A 16,294-nucleotide genomic window follows, 5' to 3' on the forward strand; every position below is an offset into this window, starting at 1 on the left:
GCAGCCTGCGCGGCCAACTTGAACCTCGGCCGGAGAGAGGGAATGAGAGTTGAGTGGGCTAGGGAGGACTGCATGCAATATGCGGCATACAGCAAGTTTATTGAAATCCAAGCGGGTTTATATAGTCTTATTTTAGCAACGATCAGCAGGTTACAGAAGTGGCATAAACATTATTAAGTGGTGAGAGCATCTTTATTTTTGCCAATCTTACTTGTTTTTCGGTTCCTTCTCTCAGCCTTGAGAAACACGGGAAAGCAGATGTGGCCTTGAGCATGGCCATGGCAGACAGGAGCCAATCCTCCCTTCAGCCTCCTCTTGAGTCCAGCTGCCAGAGCATGGTGGCCCTTCAACTTTTCTCATGAGGCAGGTCGCCAGAGCATGGTGGCCCTTCGACGCCCTTTCCAGGCTGGCCTCCAGAGCATGGTGGCCCTTCCACCCCCTTTCCAGGCTGGCCGCCAGAGCATGGTGGCCCTTCGGCCGCCTGTCAAGGTCAGCTGTCAGGGGATGACTCGCCCTCATGCCACGTTTCTCCATACTCATTCCCATTTACAGGAACTAAGGTAGGGGGTGCCTAGGCCCCCTCCTCACCCAGTCCCTGTTTACAGGGACAGAGGCAGGGGGTGCCTAGGCCCGTCCCCAACACACCCCAAACTTCAAGCCCGAGAACTGATCATAATTGCAGGTTTCATTTGGGACGGTGAGAACTTCACTTTCACAATGAAGGCAATAATGATTTTGCGAATAAAAACCTCTCAAGTAAATATATACGATTCAAAATATATTCCCAACGACTTAAAGTATATTCCCAAAGATTTCTTTCCCAGAAAACACAAGAAATTGGGGATACTCAGAAATACTCCCACAACCCCCCCCCCCCCACACACACACACGGTAACAGAAATTCTGGTTAATACACTGGACAATCTCATCAAAGCCAGGTCCTCTGGATAAGGCTGAGGCAAGTAGGCTTGAGCCCTTAATTAAGGGGCAACTCTGACATCAGCATGATCATGCCATGGGATCAAGAATGACTGGACTTGTCATGAAAAATCGCAATAAAATAAAAGTGTCGCGAGGAAAGCCTCTAGCTTGCATCCTGTAAGGACCAATTCTTGATGCTGCAAGTTTTCTGGAAGATACGTATCATCACACGATTCGGGGGACTGTGGCCCGTCCCTCTCCTCCTCCCTTTCCACCCGGCACCCCAGCACCCCAGATCCTTTTTCACCCAAGATGCACGAGCGGCTCAATTCTTGCCTTCCGGGGCGGATTCTCCCAACGGGCGCCTCCGGCGCGCCCCGAGGGCTCAGGCCAGTGCCTGCATTTTCCTTTCTCCATCCCCCAGGGAAGCGGACTCCGTTTTCCCACAGCTGCTGGATTCCTTCCGGCTTGCGGGAGTTGGGGGTGGAGTTGAGGTTCATTTTAGGCGCGGTGGAAGCATCTGGTGTTTTGCTGACCCTCAGGAACAAAAGCATTTGAAAACGCACAGAACGGAAAAGCACATCATTCCTTTTCCTTGTCGATTCGAATCCTAGCATGCGTGGTGGCTCCGTGGCTTAGCTGGTTAAAGCGCCTGTCTAGTAAACAGGAGATCCTGGGTTCGAATCCCAGCGGGGCCTTTTGAGGTTTCTTTCTTGCTCCAAATGAAGAGATGGGTGGTCAAAGAGTGATCCCTGGGGTGAATTTTCACCAGGAAAATACCGTGAGTGTTTTATATGGCAACGAACGTGAGGACTCATAACTTTACAGATAAAAAAAGTAATTCACCTCTCAGAAGAAAAAAATTGTAGCTTTTTTATTCCACATGTGATTTTATTCCTCACTACCACCCCAACACCCCCCCTTCCCCCCCACACACACATCCCACCCCGGTATAAAATAAATCAGGGAGAACAGAAGACAGCTACCCGAACTGGCCAAATTGAAATTACAAGCAATATTAGGGTGTTTGGTGGACCTATTCTCCTTCCCAGAGCATCCCAAACAGATGCACTCCACAATCTGTGGGCAAGATTTTTCAGAAAGGTCAGCCTCTGAGATGATTGAGAAATGATGAGTCATTGCTACTTCTCAATTCATAGCAGTTACTAAAATCCAACCATATATACAAGCTATAATTAACGAGTGAAACAGATAGTCTTGGGCGCAGAGATTTCTGAGTAAGAAAATCTAAGAGCCAACAAGTTTCTATTACCATGACTTCAGAAAGAAGCTGTGAGGGACAAAAGTCCCTCTGCTTGTCCATTCCAGAGAGCAGGGTCTATTAGTACAGGCTGCCGCTGGTAGCAGCCACACGGATTTGAGGAAGGGTTAGAAGGGCTTAAGGTCCCTTTCCTAAACTTTCCAAGGAGGAAGAGAAAACCCAAAGTGTTGAAGTCTGTTGTTTGTCTCTTAGCTGGCCTTTGAAACACATCACCAGGAAAAATAAATAGACATTCTCTGTGCCTGTATCCTATCTGTGCCCCAGGCCCTGCCCCAACCACCTGGTGCAGAAAGTTCTTTCAGCCTGGTTTCTTCAGAGGTCATTATTTTGTGTAGGTGGTCAAGGGTTGAAATATGATCTCTCGGCTACTCTGCAAGAGATCCCAGATGCTTTAAGTTCGAGAGCAGCTTTAGTGTTGAGGAGGCTGAATTCTTCATTTTTTTGTTTGTAGGCCCTGGGTCTCAATGGAAATGCAGACCTTCTCCTTCGCTGTATCTTTCTAGCTTCTGCCCAACTTTTTCCCTAGGCCCAGAGACCTGCCTGTATTGGTGATGCTAGTTACTACACAGATTAGACCGTTATATTATTCGTTGCCAAAAGTACCATAACTCCAATCTTCCTGCTCCAGCGACACCAGAAACACTTTAGAAGGAGCTTTCCAGCAAGTGGCCCTTCCCAGGATGCCTGATCTGTCCCTCTGAGGCAGTCAGACTGGCTCGTGAAGTGATCGAATATTCCAGCTGGGGAGACTTACTGTGTCTTTTGTGTCTTCTAAATACCTAAATGTCTTTTCAGAGGACAATAGCAGTAGCATTTTATTTGCAAGTTGGGGATGACGCTGGGTCTCTCGTGGGTTGGCTGAGGTTCTGTTATGAAGTGACTGAGCTAGAAGGAAATCTGTCTCCTGTTGGATCTCCAGAGTCCGGCACAGGCTCCAACAAATAGCAAGTGCCTCATTACAATAAATAATACCATTTACCAGAGCCAATTACTCTTTCCCACGCCTTTCCTGGGTGTTTGTTATTTGCCAAGTCTGGTAATTCTCAAAACATACTTAGCAGATAAAATTAAATTATGTCCTCCATTTTGAAGTGGAAGACACGAAGGCACAAGGAAAGATAGTCACTCGCCTACTTGGGCAGAATGGGGAGTAAGCCCTAGTCGCCTAAATGATGTTGCATCAGTATTTGTATTTCCAAGCATCTCTAAGTAGTTCTATGAGTCGAGGGATCAGACCTATTTTCCATTTCCCTCGTGGTCTAGATTACCAGAGCTCAAGTGGAGATTTCAATTAGGCAGAAATAGATTGATGATGGGATCTCTTGGGCAATACAAGGAAACCTCCTTTGATTCTTTTTTCTCAGCTGTGTGTGATGACAATCTTTCTAAAACATAACAATTTTTTAAACATTTTATTGAATCACCGTAAGATAGTTACAAGCTTTCATGGTTGGGTTACAATCACACAATGATCAAACACCCATCCCTCCACCATTGCACATTCCCCACCACCAATATCCCCGGTATACCCCCTTTTCCCACCCTCCCCCTGCCTCCGTGGCAGACAATATTCCCCATACTCTCTCTCTACTTTTGGGCATTATGACTTGCAACACAGACACTGAGAGGTCATCATGTTTGGTCCATTATCTACTTTCAGCACACATCTCCCATCCTGACTGATTCCTCCAGCCATCATTTTCTTAGTGATCCCTTCTCTATTCCATCTGCCTTCTCCCTTCCGGTCATGAAGCAGGCTTCCAACTAAAGGACAATTGTCCTGGCCCTTGTATCTATCTACTGTCCTTAAGTGTCAGCCTCATGTTAAAACATAGCAATTCTTAACATGTCATCTCGTGGAGAATAGCAAAGACCTGTGTAGGTCAAGACGTGGCCTGCACGGTGAAATCTAAAAACCATGGTTGAAAGGAATAAAAGGAAAATAGAATGAGATATCTGATGTGGAGTCATTTGAATAAATTAAAAAAGACACTTTCACTCAAAGCAAATATACCTGTTCTACAATATCACAGGGAAGAGAAAGGATGCCCTTTTCCAATGATTTCTCATGGGGGTAGATAATAGAAAGGAGAGATCAACGGAAGGAAATGGAAGGAATTTACTTTCCCTTTTAAAAAAACATAAAAAACAAAAAAGCGATCAATAAAACAGGGGGAAAAAAGTGGACTTTTCAAGCAAAATAAGTTAGCTGTCAGGAGTGGGATTCGAACCCACGCCTCCAGGGGAGACTGCGACCTGAACGCAGCGCCTTAGACCGCTCGGCCATCCTGACTTGCTGAGTGCTGTAGTTGTTCTAAACTTATTTCTAGGGTCTATCTCGACGCTACCTTCCTTTCTCCCTTGTTCCTTCTTTTTTCAGGAGCTGAGAACCTTTTGGCTGAAAAGTGAAACCGTCGGCTCGCAAACCGACTCCGGTGGCCCGCACGACCCGGCGCAAGGCGGCGTCGCCCGGGGACCTCGGATCCCGTTCCCCCTGCGGGTTCGGGCCGCGATGTGCCCCCCGGGAATCAGGGCCCAGGAGGAGGGCTCTTTGCAGCTTAATCGCTATAAACGGAGGGTTCGTGGGTTACTCTGCACGAAAACGGCCGTTTCTGTATCGGTCAACTAAGTCGGTCTAGGGAACACCTGGCATCAGGCCTCCCCGGCAGCCAAGTTTTCCACATTTACTTAAAGATCAGATGGAACCTTCAGAGTTTGTCGCCACGTTTCAAACACTGCTCGGGTGCCTGCAGGGGTTTAGATGCCAAATGTCCCCTGTCGTCCCGAGAAACCGCTTTCCTAGGCCCCTTCCGGGGTCACCCTGAGTCCGAGTCATCACGCCTCAACTTGAGGATCACGTTACGCCCAGGAAGCCAATGAGAAGCGAGTCCTCGCCCGCGCCCGGACCCCCCAGAAACTGGGGGTCCTGCAGGGAACTGTGTTTGCTAAGTTTGCCCCTTTCCCTTGGGTGACTCGAATGTGCAGCCAGACTCAAATCATTGTTTTAGGGTTTAGCTGTATTATTATTATTATTATTATTATTATTATTATTATTATTATTATTAAATCTAGGCACCAGGTTACTCCTGTTTCTGTGCTCATATATGGGGCAGAGGATCCACGTGCAAGGCAAGCGGACTGTCTTTTCAGCCGTGCTCAGGCTTCTGTGTCTGTGGGCACATGCGTATGTATGAAGTTGAGTTTCGTTTCTTGCTGCTGTGGCAATGTCTGAGGGCCCGTAGCTACGGAACCGTGCTGCTTTGGCCAGCTGCTGACCCGCGGGGTTTCTTTCCTGTGGTTTTGCGTCAGTTCCACTTGGGTGAAAGCAGAGCAGGCGTTGAGTGCGGCTTTCAGCAGTCAGGTTTATTAGGTTAAGAGCATGAGCAACCCCTATTCCAGAAACGGGGAAACGTACAAGGGACACGGCAGCCCACCCGCAAGACAAGCCTGGGCTGCTTCCAGGGAAATGTAAGTGCCAGCAGGGGGGGCACATTAGCAGGGGGAGGGGGTGGGGGGTGCGGGCACAGTCAGGGGCTGACGCTTGTGGAAACTAAATAGCAGCTGAAGTCCATGCATGCACAGTGGGGTTTCTACTTTGGGGTAGAAAGTACCCCACCCTGTTTGGGGGCTATGGGGGCAAGTGGTAGCAAGAGGAGCTGATAAAGGGGTGCGGCCTCTGCGGGAGGATTCCTGGACTTGTTCCTGAAGTGGAGACTCAGAATCAGAAGGAGGGAAAAAGCTGGAAACTGGTGGAGTCGGGATTCTCAAGCAAGGGGGGAGGGGGGCAGAGAGGGGGTAGGGCTTCAGGCCACAGCTGTGCACGCCACCTTTGAACCATGTCTAAATTCTCTCCTCTCTCCCACTAGTCCGACGACCTCATTTCCGCTCTTCTCTGAACCTCCCGGGGCCAATTGCTGTGACCCCACAGAATATGGCCCAACGCTTTTAACCCACGGGGCGTGACGGGGGAAGTTGGAACTGTAAGCTGGGCAGATATTCGTCACTGTCCTCGCTTCACCTCCCTTCCTTCTACCAAGCAGTTCCCTTCAAGCGCCTTTATAGATTTCTGCCTCGATTTCCCCTTCCTAGAGTCCCCTGCGTCTCTTGCGGGCCTCAAACCCGTTCCTCTCCCTATCCTGGCCCTAGTCACAGAGGCGTCAGCAGCAACGCTCCGCAGCGCCTACTGAACACCCTCCCCAGCCCAGCTGCCCTTTGAGTTGGTTCCCAGTCTCTCCCTAGAGGTTTTGGCTTCAAGGAATAGGAAATTACTAGTCGTTCTGCCGGGGTCACCTCCCTGCCCCCTGAGAATTGGCACAGAAACGGGCCAGCTAGGCCGCGGACACCACGCTCTGGAGCCGCAGCAACACAACCTTCTCGAGATGAATTCCCACCCAGCAGAAGAAGCAGAGCTGAGGGTGCAGCAACAGAGGGGGCGCGGGGGGCAGGAGGAAAGTGGAGCTGGGACCCCTTAAGAGGCCGCTTGGCCGGGCTGGGTGGGAATGAGTTTAGAGTGGGGGGTGTCTGCATCCCCAGTGGCCGGATCGTCGCCCAGGGGGGACAGTGGGATCTCCTTAGACATGTCCTTGGTATCGGCAAGGACTGTCACTCCGTCAGGTCCATCTGTGACGGGGCAGATAGACAGGGGCCTGTTCCCACAGGTCCACAAGCAGAAGAAGGGCCGGAGGGGGCCGGAGAAGGAGGTCTTGGGGAAAGAGTAGATTAGGGACCCGTCCGTCATATTGTAGAAGGAGACGTCTCCTGACTCATAGTCCAGGAAAATTCCAACCCGGCGGGGGGGTCCTGGCAATGGGAGAGGGGTCCGGACTGAGGTGAGGGCCCAGTAGCCGTTTCCGTACAACTCCACAGCCCAGAACCCGTTTTCGGGAGTCATGGGGTCAAAACCTTTCTTCATCACATTCTCCTTGCACACCCCGATAGCCCAGTCGGTCCTGTCCCCCACTTCAACCTCCCAGTAATGTTTCCCTGACGTGAAGGTCTCCCGGCCCAGCACGCAAGGCCAGGAATCGAATCTCTCTGGTTTCTCAAGAGCTTTCTGACGTGAATCCTCCAGTCGGACAGATTTGGAGTCCTCGTACAGGAAGAGGTGCGGGTGGGCCGTGTCCGGGTCCAGAGTCACATCGACTAGAGACAGAGAGAGCAGATCATGAGCGTCTGTGAATGCTGGAGGTAATGCCATCTGTCCCTCAAGAAACAGAGAGCACTGTTCTAGAATGTGATGGGTTGGGGTCTGTGTGTTTGGGGGAGATGTTGGCCTGTTCAGCTGCTTTTATTTCTCCCATCAAGATCCGCAGGCTAGGGGCCAGAGCGATGGTACAGGGGTAGGGTGTTTGCCTTGCACGTGGCCGACCCAGGTTCAATCCCCAGCATCCTATATGGTCCCCAGCACTGCCAGGAGTGATTCCTGAATAACCCCTGAGCATTGCCAGGTGTGACCCCAAAAGACTAATGTATGAGCTAACTGTCCCGTGCCCCTGGGGCCCTCAGAGGGATGATTGTCCTGATCATGTTCCAGGGGTCAGTCATCAAATGTGCCTCAAGGAAGATATCGGGCAGATATTTGCTATCAAACCTTCCCTCTCTAATCTATCTAATCTTATCACTTGGTGGTGTTTTTTTCGGTCACACCTGACAATGCACAGGGGTTACTCCTGGCTCTGCACTCAGGAATTACTCCTGACGGTGCTCAGGGGACCATATGGGATGCTGGGATTCAAACCCGGGTTGGCTACGCGCAAGGCAAACGCCCTACCCGCTGTGCTATCACTCCAGCCCCTCGGTGGGTTTTTATTTCCAAGTGTTGTAGGGCTTTAAATCCCTGGGGTGGGTGAGGGGTGTGGTAAGCCTTGGAGCCTTGGAGAAGTTCACCAACACTCACCTGCATGCAGTGAGGCCTTCTTCCATTCTGCAGTGAAAGAGAGACAGAGAGAGTCACGATAAGCCTTATATGATAACAGAGAGAAAACCTTATGGGGGAAATAAGAGCAAGAAGTTAGAACTTACTGAGATCCTCCAGGAGGTTCTCTAGAAAGCAAAGAGAAACACTTTAGTGACTTTCTGTCCTGGGTCACACACCACTTCAAAGAGAACTTGTTGAATTCACCATGGCTACTGGCTTACTTGAATGTTATCAGTAAATGAAGAACAAGGATATTGCTTTGGTTTGGCTTCTAAGAAATATACAGGAAGTTCCTACTGGCTTGGGAACAGATCTTTTCTAGTTCTTACTGGGAAATGGAGTTAAAAGTGACAACAGCATCTGAGTACAAGTGGGGAGTGAACACTGGGTCTCATATCTTACTTAGAATTGGCTTTTATGCCTCGTGTACCCCATGCCCCTGTTTTATTCATATTGGGTATCAGCGACGTTGGGAGTCTGACCATTCCTTCTGAATTCAAATCCTACCTCCCCATTGGCCATCTTCCCAAAAGACACTTGGAATTGGGCTTAGATAAATAATGGCCTGGGATTCTGTGACTTACCTTTAGAGCTAAATTTTTCCTTCCTTTCTCTGCATCTTTCCTTGTAGAGTCTCCAAGTGAAAAATATGGAGGCGATGGAAAGAAGTCCAAGAACGGTGACGACCACAATTGTGACCACCATCCAGGAAGTCAGCCTTGGGAATAAGGGAGCTAAAACAAAGCCCCCAAAACAACATGTGTTAAGAGACCCTGAGCAAGTCTAGGCTCTTCTCCTGATTCTAAGGAATTGGAAACGCACCTACACTGTTCCCATTCCTCACAGAGAAGGCAAAAGGCATCACCCCGCCCAGAGCCCTTCTAAACTTTTCAGAAAAGAAATTTCTCTCTTAGGTGGACGAGCAGAGAATGAGAGGAATGAAAATAAGAAGAGCCTTTTGGGAGCAGGACCTGGGACATAAAGAATATAATGGATCAATGCCTGTTAATAAGAGAATTCCTCCTTAACTCTCAGTGCAATATGAGAGGCGAAAGGATGACGGATGTGAACAAGGAACCAGATAGGTCATTCCTTGTGCAATAGAATGCGACTCACTGACCACCAGATAAGTCAATGTTCCTGTCTGAACCTTTCAGGATTGTCAGGGGAATCATGAGTTTGCTTCCTGGAAAATCCTGAAACCTGGTCAGTTCTAGGGTAGAATGGGAATGAGAGAGGGGGCAAAGGGAGAAGCAATAACAGCAGAAAAAGAATTTAGTCTTCTTTTTTTTTTTTTTTTTTTTTTGCTTTTTGGGTCACACCCAGCGATGCTCAGGGGTTACTCCTGGCTTTGCACTCAGAAATTACTCCTGGCAGTGCTTGGGGGACCATATGGGATGCCGGGGATTGAACCCAGGTCAGCCGCGTGCAAGGCAAACGCCCTACCCGCTGTGCTATCGCTCCGGCCCGAATTTAGTCTCCTTATTTACTCCAGGGGAAAGAGCTCTGCATAAGGAAGACCCCCAGGGATACAGCTTACCTACCTAATATGTAAAGTGGTAAATATGAAATTTCTCTGAGGTAGGATGTATGCCTTCAGAATCCTTACAGTGGAACTGGAGCGATAGTACAGTGGGGAGGGCATTTGTCTTGCATGTGTTAAACCCTGGTTTCATCCCCGGCATCCCATAGGGTCCCCCAAGCACTGCCAGGAATAATTCCTGAGTGCAGAGCCAGGATTAATCCCTGAGCGTCGCTGGTTATGACCCCCTGCCAAAAAAGCCAGAATCCTTACAGTAAAGTTGGTAGGGCTCCCTGAGGTTTCTGGGAAAGAGGGCATTCGGGAAAAGTGGACAAAAGTGCCACGAGATGATAGGTGGGTCGATGTTTCAGGTGGCGTGGCCTGAAGCCGGGCCGGCACCGGAACCCAGCACCAAGTTCACTGACCCGGTATGGAAATCTCGACTTCCTTTTCCTGGCCAAGAAGGGGATTCTGGATGCTGCAAGACACATTCACTGGACTGGCGTTCCTGATGGTCACTGAAGCTGCCACAGTGAACAGGCCTTCTTCATCAGGAGTCCTGGATTCTGTCATGGATGGAAACTTCTGTCCCCCGGCAGTTCTCCACTGCACCTGCGGCTCCGGGTACCATCCCTCGGAGGTACACTTCAGCCGGATCTCTCCATTCTCTTGCACTTCCATGTGGACATGAGGATCAGAGCCCAGAGCTATGGAGAGAGAAGCGAGCCTTACACCCTGGTGGACATGCTCCTGAGAGCCTTATAATCCTAGGGTCGTGGCATTGGAGAAACAGAGGCGCAAGGCAGCTGGGATGAGGAAGACCCACCTCCATATTGCCTCACCCACAGAAACAGGATATTGGGACCAGAGGGATAATCCAGTGGGTAAGGTGCTTGCCTTGAGCACAGATGACCAGGTTTCAATCCCCAGCACCCCATATGGTCCCCCTGAGTCCCACCAGGAGTGATCTCAGAGTCAGGAGTAAACCCCAGCAGCACTGGGTCTGACCCCAAAACCAAAACCATCACCACAAAAAAAAAAACTAAGAAAAGACTTGCTTGAGGCCATTGACTTCTAAGAAAACCAGGTCTGAGCTCTCTTTCCTTCTGAAAGTTGCTACTATTACTGGTCCTTCCAGAACATTGGCATAAAACCAAATGGAAACAAACACCAAGCCTATTCTAGGTCGACCAAGAATGCTAAGGAGTGCTCACTTCGGAAGCACATACACTGACATTGGAAGGTTCCAGAGAAGATTAGGATGGCCCCCGCACAAAGATGACATGAACATCTGTGAAATATTTCATCTGAGGGGGCTGGAGCGATAGCACAGCGGGTAGGGTGTTTGCGGCTGACTGGGGTTCAATTCCCAGCATCTTGTATGGTCCCCTGAGCACCACCAAGAGTAATTCCTGAGTGCAGAGCCAGACCTGTGCATCGCTGGGTGTGACCCAAAGAACACACAGAAAATAAATAAATAAATAAATAAATAAATAATTAAATAAATAAATAAAAGTTCCATCTGATGCCAAGGAGCAAGCATACCCTAAATCTTGCATCATCACACCTGGCGATGCACAGGGGTTACTCCTGGCTTTGCACTCAGGAATTATCCCTGGCAGTGCTAGGGGACCATATGGGATGCTGGGATTCGAACCCGGGTCGGCCGCGTGCAAGGTAAACGCCCTACCCGCTGTGCTATTGCTCCAGCCCCCATACCCTAAATCTTAAAGAATCAGCCAGCTTCCAAGTCAGCCTCACTGGAAGGAGGAAAACCAGTCACAATTTACAATTTACATGCTCAACTCTGGAACTTGACTCCGCAAGTACAAAAGAATGGACAGCCACAGTGGTGCCTTCACTTCATGAACACTAGTGGGCGACACTTGCCCCTGACTGCAGGACCAGGCAGGAGAGGCGAGAAGGCACATTCCCTAGAAATGACTATTTGCTGCCCTCTGGCCATACTCTTTTCAAACCATTCCCCATGCATCTTGCACACCTTCTAAAGGAAAAGGGACTGGGGCAGAAGGAATATGATGGTTTCCCAAGAAACAGAGCCAGGGTGGGGAAAGAGGGACCTCCTGGGTGTCACGGGCGAGCATCCAAACCTTTCTACCTACCAGCCACCTGCAGCTGCACCACCGCCTCCTCGAAGTCTTCCTTCTCCCTGAAGAAGCACCGGTACTCCCCGGCATCCTTGGCCTTGATCCCGTGGATCCTGACAGCCATGCGGCCCTGGCTGAGGTTGTCCCGCACCAGCGTGGCTCTGCCCCGGTACTCGGCCACCTGGTCCTTGTCCTGCAGTTGCCCGTCCCGATGCACCAACACAGCCTCCGAGACCTTCTTCCGGAACCAGCGCAGTTCCATGTTCCTGGCGCTCATGTTTGGGGACAGGTGGCAGGGCAGCTCGACGTCTTCGCCCACCATGGCCAGGATGGGCTCCTCGGGTCCCACCACATCAAAGTGAGCTGCCAACACACCGGGGGTGGGGGGGCACCAGATGTGGCCAGGGGAGTGGAGGTGGGCAGGGATCCCACCCGCAAAGGACAGAGTGGTCCCCCTCTTTCTCTCCTTCCTAGGACAGCCGGAAGGAGAGTGGGGGACTCTAGCAGGGGTCCATTGGGAGAACCCAATCGGGGTGTTGGCATTAACTGAGTGATTTCATCGCTGTAGGTCAGAGACAGACAGACAGACAGACAGAAGGAGCAGGAACTTACCAGAATCCAGCTTGGGCAGCTGAAGGAGGATGAGGGTGAGGAGACATGTGGGGAGGCGGGAGCTCACCATCTTCATCCTCACTGCCCCGAGACACTGACGGGGTCCGAGCACTCCAGCCTGGGAGATGAATGGTTGGGAGAGAACTGGATTCCCTAAACTGTTCCCCAATTTCTCTACTGTTCTGCCCAATGGGTGCTGGGTTTTTGCACCTGAACTTCCCCCTCTGCGCTTCAGCTATCTGCCAGCAGCACCTCCTAGCGCCCATGAGAATACATTTGGGCAAAATGAACAAAGTTGGCCCCCAAGTCCCAAAGAGACTAGAAAGAAGGGAGTTGGGAAGCGTAGCACTCTCTAGCGAGCTGCACATTGGAAACACAGCTTAGAAACTACCCCCATTAAAAGCAGTTTTTTGGGGAAGCTTGGAGGGTCACACCTGGCTGTGCTCAGGGCTTACTCCTGGCTCAGGGATGACTCCTGTGGGGCTCAAGGGCCCCCAGGGTGGTGCCAGAGATCAAAGCCGGGTCAGCAGCATGCAAGGCAAACAAGCATCTGTACCTGCTATGATATCTTCCCTGCCCAGAAAGAAAGAAAGTAGTCTTCTTTCAAAGACAGTCATTGGCTTTTAATAATCATAAGCAAGATAAAGCAATGAAAACAGAAATGGCTGTCCGCGCGTGAGCTGGAGGAGAGAGGTGGAACAAGAGAAAGGTCTGAAGTTCAGAGACAGGGAACAGAAAGGGGACTGGAGAGAGCTGGAGGGTTTGCAAAACAGAAGGCCTGGCGTTGGGAGGCAGGGGTCCGGGGAGAAAGCTCACCGTCCTGGCTGCCAGTTCCCTCTGGGGGGTGAGAGTAGGCGCGGACACTGACCTCTGTTCTTGGAGGACAAGGTGCCCAGGAGCCCCTGCTACCAAGTGAGAAAGCTGCTGGTGGCCCCAGGGGCAAAAGTTAAACCCAGAGAAGGAAGGAGGAAGCACTCCCCGAAAGCCTGCCCCCAGCCACCAGTTTGAAAAAGTCTCCCAGAGAGGCCTGTCACTTGGTGGCTTTCAGGTCCAGATCAGGCTCCACATCAATCAAAAGGGACAAAGCCAAAAAGGAAGCTGCTCAAGAGAAGACTGGCGTAACCCAGGGGCAGTTCATCCACCTCTCAGATGCCTCAGTCTGACTCTAAAACGGGTGTAACTACATACAGCAAAACCATGAGGAGTCAACGCAGGGGAAGCATGTGACTCAGACCATCGTGGGAAAATTGAAAATGAAAATGAGTTTGCTAAGGAGGCGGATGGGGAGAGGAAGGGAATCTTGGCCTATGGTGCATGGATATTGCCATTGGTGCTGGGTTTGGAGCTGGAACACTGAATGCCTGAAGCTCTGTTCTCAACAGCTTTGGGAATTATAGTATCTAACAAGATAGATAAAATCAAATAAGATGGAGTCTTGTTAATTATATCTTCTTTTTTTCCTCTATTTTTTAATTGAATCACCGTGAGAAAAGTTACAAAGCTTTCAGGTTTAAGTCTCAGTCATACAATGATTAAACACCCATCCCTTCACCAGTGCACATGTTCCACCACCAAGAACCCCAGTATACCTTCCATCCCACCCCACCCCCCTGCCTGTGTAGCTGATGATTTTCACTTTAATCTCTCTTTACTTTGATTACATTCAATACTTCAACAGAAAACTCGCTATGATTATTTGGAATTTCCCCTCAATAATCAGACCTGCCGAAAAGGCATCATTTGATAATATGTTTTCCATTGCTGAGAATGAAGAGCATATGAGGTTGCGCGGCCACAACAACAGCCACGCAGCTTTGGATTTCTGGTATTTTAGTAATTAAGTCCAGAGAAGTTTCTGCCAGAAGTTGCATCACTGCATTCGTACCTCTGTTTAGTGGGGTCTACAAGATGGTGGTCGCCACGCTGCTGCCGAAAGGAAAGGCAGAGAAAAACCTTTCCCCTCCCAGGGCAGCATGGGGCTGTAGCTTAGTTCACAGTCTAGAGGCATTTCTGCAAGAAGCCGCTGGGTGCTGAAAGTAGTCATTGGGCCTCTGGGATCATGGTCACTCAGGAACGGAGGAGCCATTCATGTGCGGCCGCTCGGGTCTCGTCTAGGTGGAAGGCGGCGATTGTTAATTATATCTTCTTCAGGGAGGTGCTAGGAGGATTAAATGAGATTGAACATGACCAGAACTTAGAGTATCGTAGGAATTTAGAAGAGAGAAAATTGGTATTTAATTTGCACTTCTGGGGGTTAAAAAACAAAATAAAACAAAAATGGACAGGGAGTCTGGCAATGTGTATAAAGGTTTCCAGGGTCTCAAAGCTGCTTCCCTGTCAGAACTCCACCCGCAAAACCAGTTCATTAGATCTATAGTCTGTTATTTTGGGCTACCATCTTATTGTTATGGGAAAATGTCTTTAAAATAGAGAAAAACATTTTTGAGAACTAGAAATCACCAATAAAGTCATCAGCAATTGTTGCCATCTATTCACATTTTAGCAGAGTTCTTCCGGTGTTTATTCTGTGCTTATATACATCAGGAACAGAGAGATAGCTCAATGAGTTGAACACAGACTTTGCATGAGGGAGACCTGGGCTCATCCCTGACATCTCATGTTTTTGCAGTTATCACCTGGAGCAAACCAGAAGCACAGAACTGTGAGTCTTGCCATTATAAACAGTGCACTTTACGTCTAAGCCCACATTGTTGATAATTTCCTGATAAGTATAGTCATCAGGTTAAAGGGTTGGAGTACACTGCCAGTGTTTCTTCCTGGAATGTCAAAATTATCACTCCATCAATGGAAATGTTCTCTCTCCTAATGCCTGCCAGCGCTAAGAGATTCTGTCTCTCAGTGTCACTAATAGAATAGAGGAAATTGACCAAATCATTGTCTTCCCCTTAATTTAGATGAAAGTTCAGACTATTCCTTTTTTTTATGTTTATCATTCAGTGTAATTTCCTTGTTAATTAATTACTCCTCAGGTTTTGTCCCCGAGACAGATCCGGGTACTGTTTCTTAGCATTCTTATGATAACTTCTTATTTATAAATTTAAATTTTCAACCTTCATTATTATTTTGACAAAAGTCCTTCACTGACTCCATTTCGTTCTTCACCTTTTGACTGGGACTATTATTAAGACCCACAAAAGGTCAGCAATGCAGTTGACTCCACAGACTGTTAAAAAAAAAAAATGACTTTTCTTAAGTGCAAGCGTGATGGTGCTTTTGGCTTAAAACCTCTGGCATGTCACAGGACAGTGACCCCAGCACTAAGTTCAAACCCCTCAATCTGCTGAAAAAATGCGGTAAGAATCTAGTGGTCTCTGCTTTCTCCGGTCCCTCTTCCCTCCCCACTGGCAGAATGTGGAAGGAGAGATGGTGGCTTCCTTTCACAGACCCCTTCGGGTCTCCTGGTAGTAGAACGATTCCCTCTTCCTAGAAGAGTCTGTTTCGTCTTTTCTGTAAGACAAATTCCTGTTCTTTCGGCCAAAGCTCATTTAAGAGCAGCCTCTTCCAGAAGTGAGCAGACACCACCTCAATTCCAGAGGTTCTCTTGGTTCAACTTCTCCCACTCACCGTCACCCCATTCAAATGCCCAGACTAGGGGTGCTGTAAGAAGGGGCCACTAGTGCTGTCTGATGCATATGGAAAAACTGTCAAGCAGGTAGGGCATTTGCCTTGCATGTGGCTGACCCGGGTTTGATTTCTCCTTCCCTCTCGGAGAGCCTGGCAAGCTACATGTGGCGTATTCAATATGCCAAAAACAGTAACAACAAGTTTCACAATAGAGATATTACTGGTGCCCGTTCCAGCAAATCAATGAACAACAGGATGGGACGACAGTGCAGTGCTACAGTAAAGTAATGAAGGCATTTGGGCTGGAGACGTATAGGAGATAAAGGCACTTGTCAAGCATGTGGCAA

At 49.2% G+C, this 16,294-nt stretch overlaps 1 protein-coding gene and 3 non-coding genes across 4 annotated transcripts; 2 read left to right on the plus strand and 2 right to left on the minus strand.

Moving 5' to 3' along the window:
• Window positions 1-1,545: 1,545 nt before the first annotated feature.
• TRNAT-AGU (transfer RNA threonine (anticodon AGU)) lies at window positions 1,546-1,619 on the plus strand. Its single transcript has one exon. It is a non-coding gene; the product is annotated as a tRNA-Thr (tRNA).
• A 2,794-nt stretch (window positions 1,620-4,413) lies between these two features.
• TRNAL-CAG (transfer RNA leucine (anticodon CAG)) lies at window positions 4,414-4,496 on the minus strand. Its single transcript has one exon. It is a non-coding gene; the product is annotated as a tRNA-Leu (tRNA).
• A 2,033-nt stretch (window positions 4,497-6,529) lies between these two features.
• On the minus strand, window positions 6,530-12,438 carry BTN1A1 (butyrophilin subfamily 1 member A1). The gene is made up of 7 exons (XM_004621879.3): window positions 12,363-12,438; window positions 11,766-12,113; window positions 10,068-10,349; window positions 8,705-8,854; window positions 8,225-8,245; window positions 8,100-8,126; window positions 6,530-7,345 (listed from the first exon to the last, which is right to left on the minus strand). The coding sequence occupies exons 1-7, from the start codon at window positions 12,436-12,438 to the stop codon at window positions 6,672-6,674; spliced, it is 1,578 nt and encodes a 525-aa protein (XP_004621936.3). The 3' UTR covers window positions 6,530-6,671.
• Window positions 10,849-10,955, plus strand: LOC129402875 (U6 spliceosomal RNA). Its single transcript, XR_008628908.1, has one exon. It is a non-coding gene; the product is annotated as a U6 spliceosomal RNA (small nuclear RNA).
• Window positions 12,439-16,294: the final 3,856 nt, after the last annotated feature.

Source organism: Sorex araneus, chromosome 2 (assembly GCF_027595985.1).
Source record: "Sorex araneus isolate mSorAra2 chromosome 2, mSorAra2.pri, whole genome shotgun sequence".
Taxonomy (NCBI): Eukaryota; Metazoa; Chordata; class Mammalia; order Eulipotyphla; family Soricidae; genus Sorex; species Sorex araneus.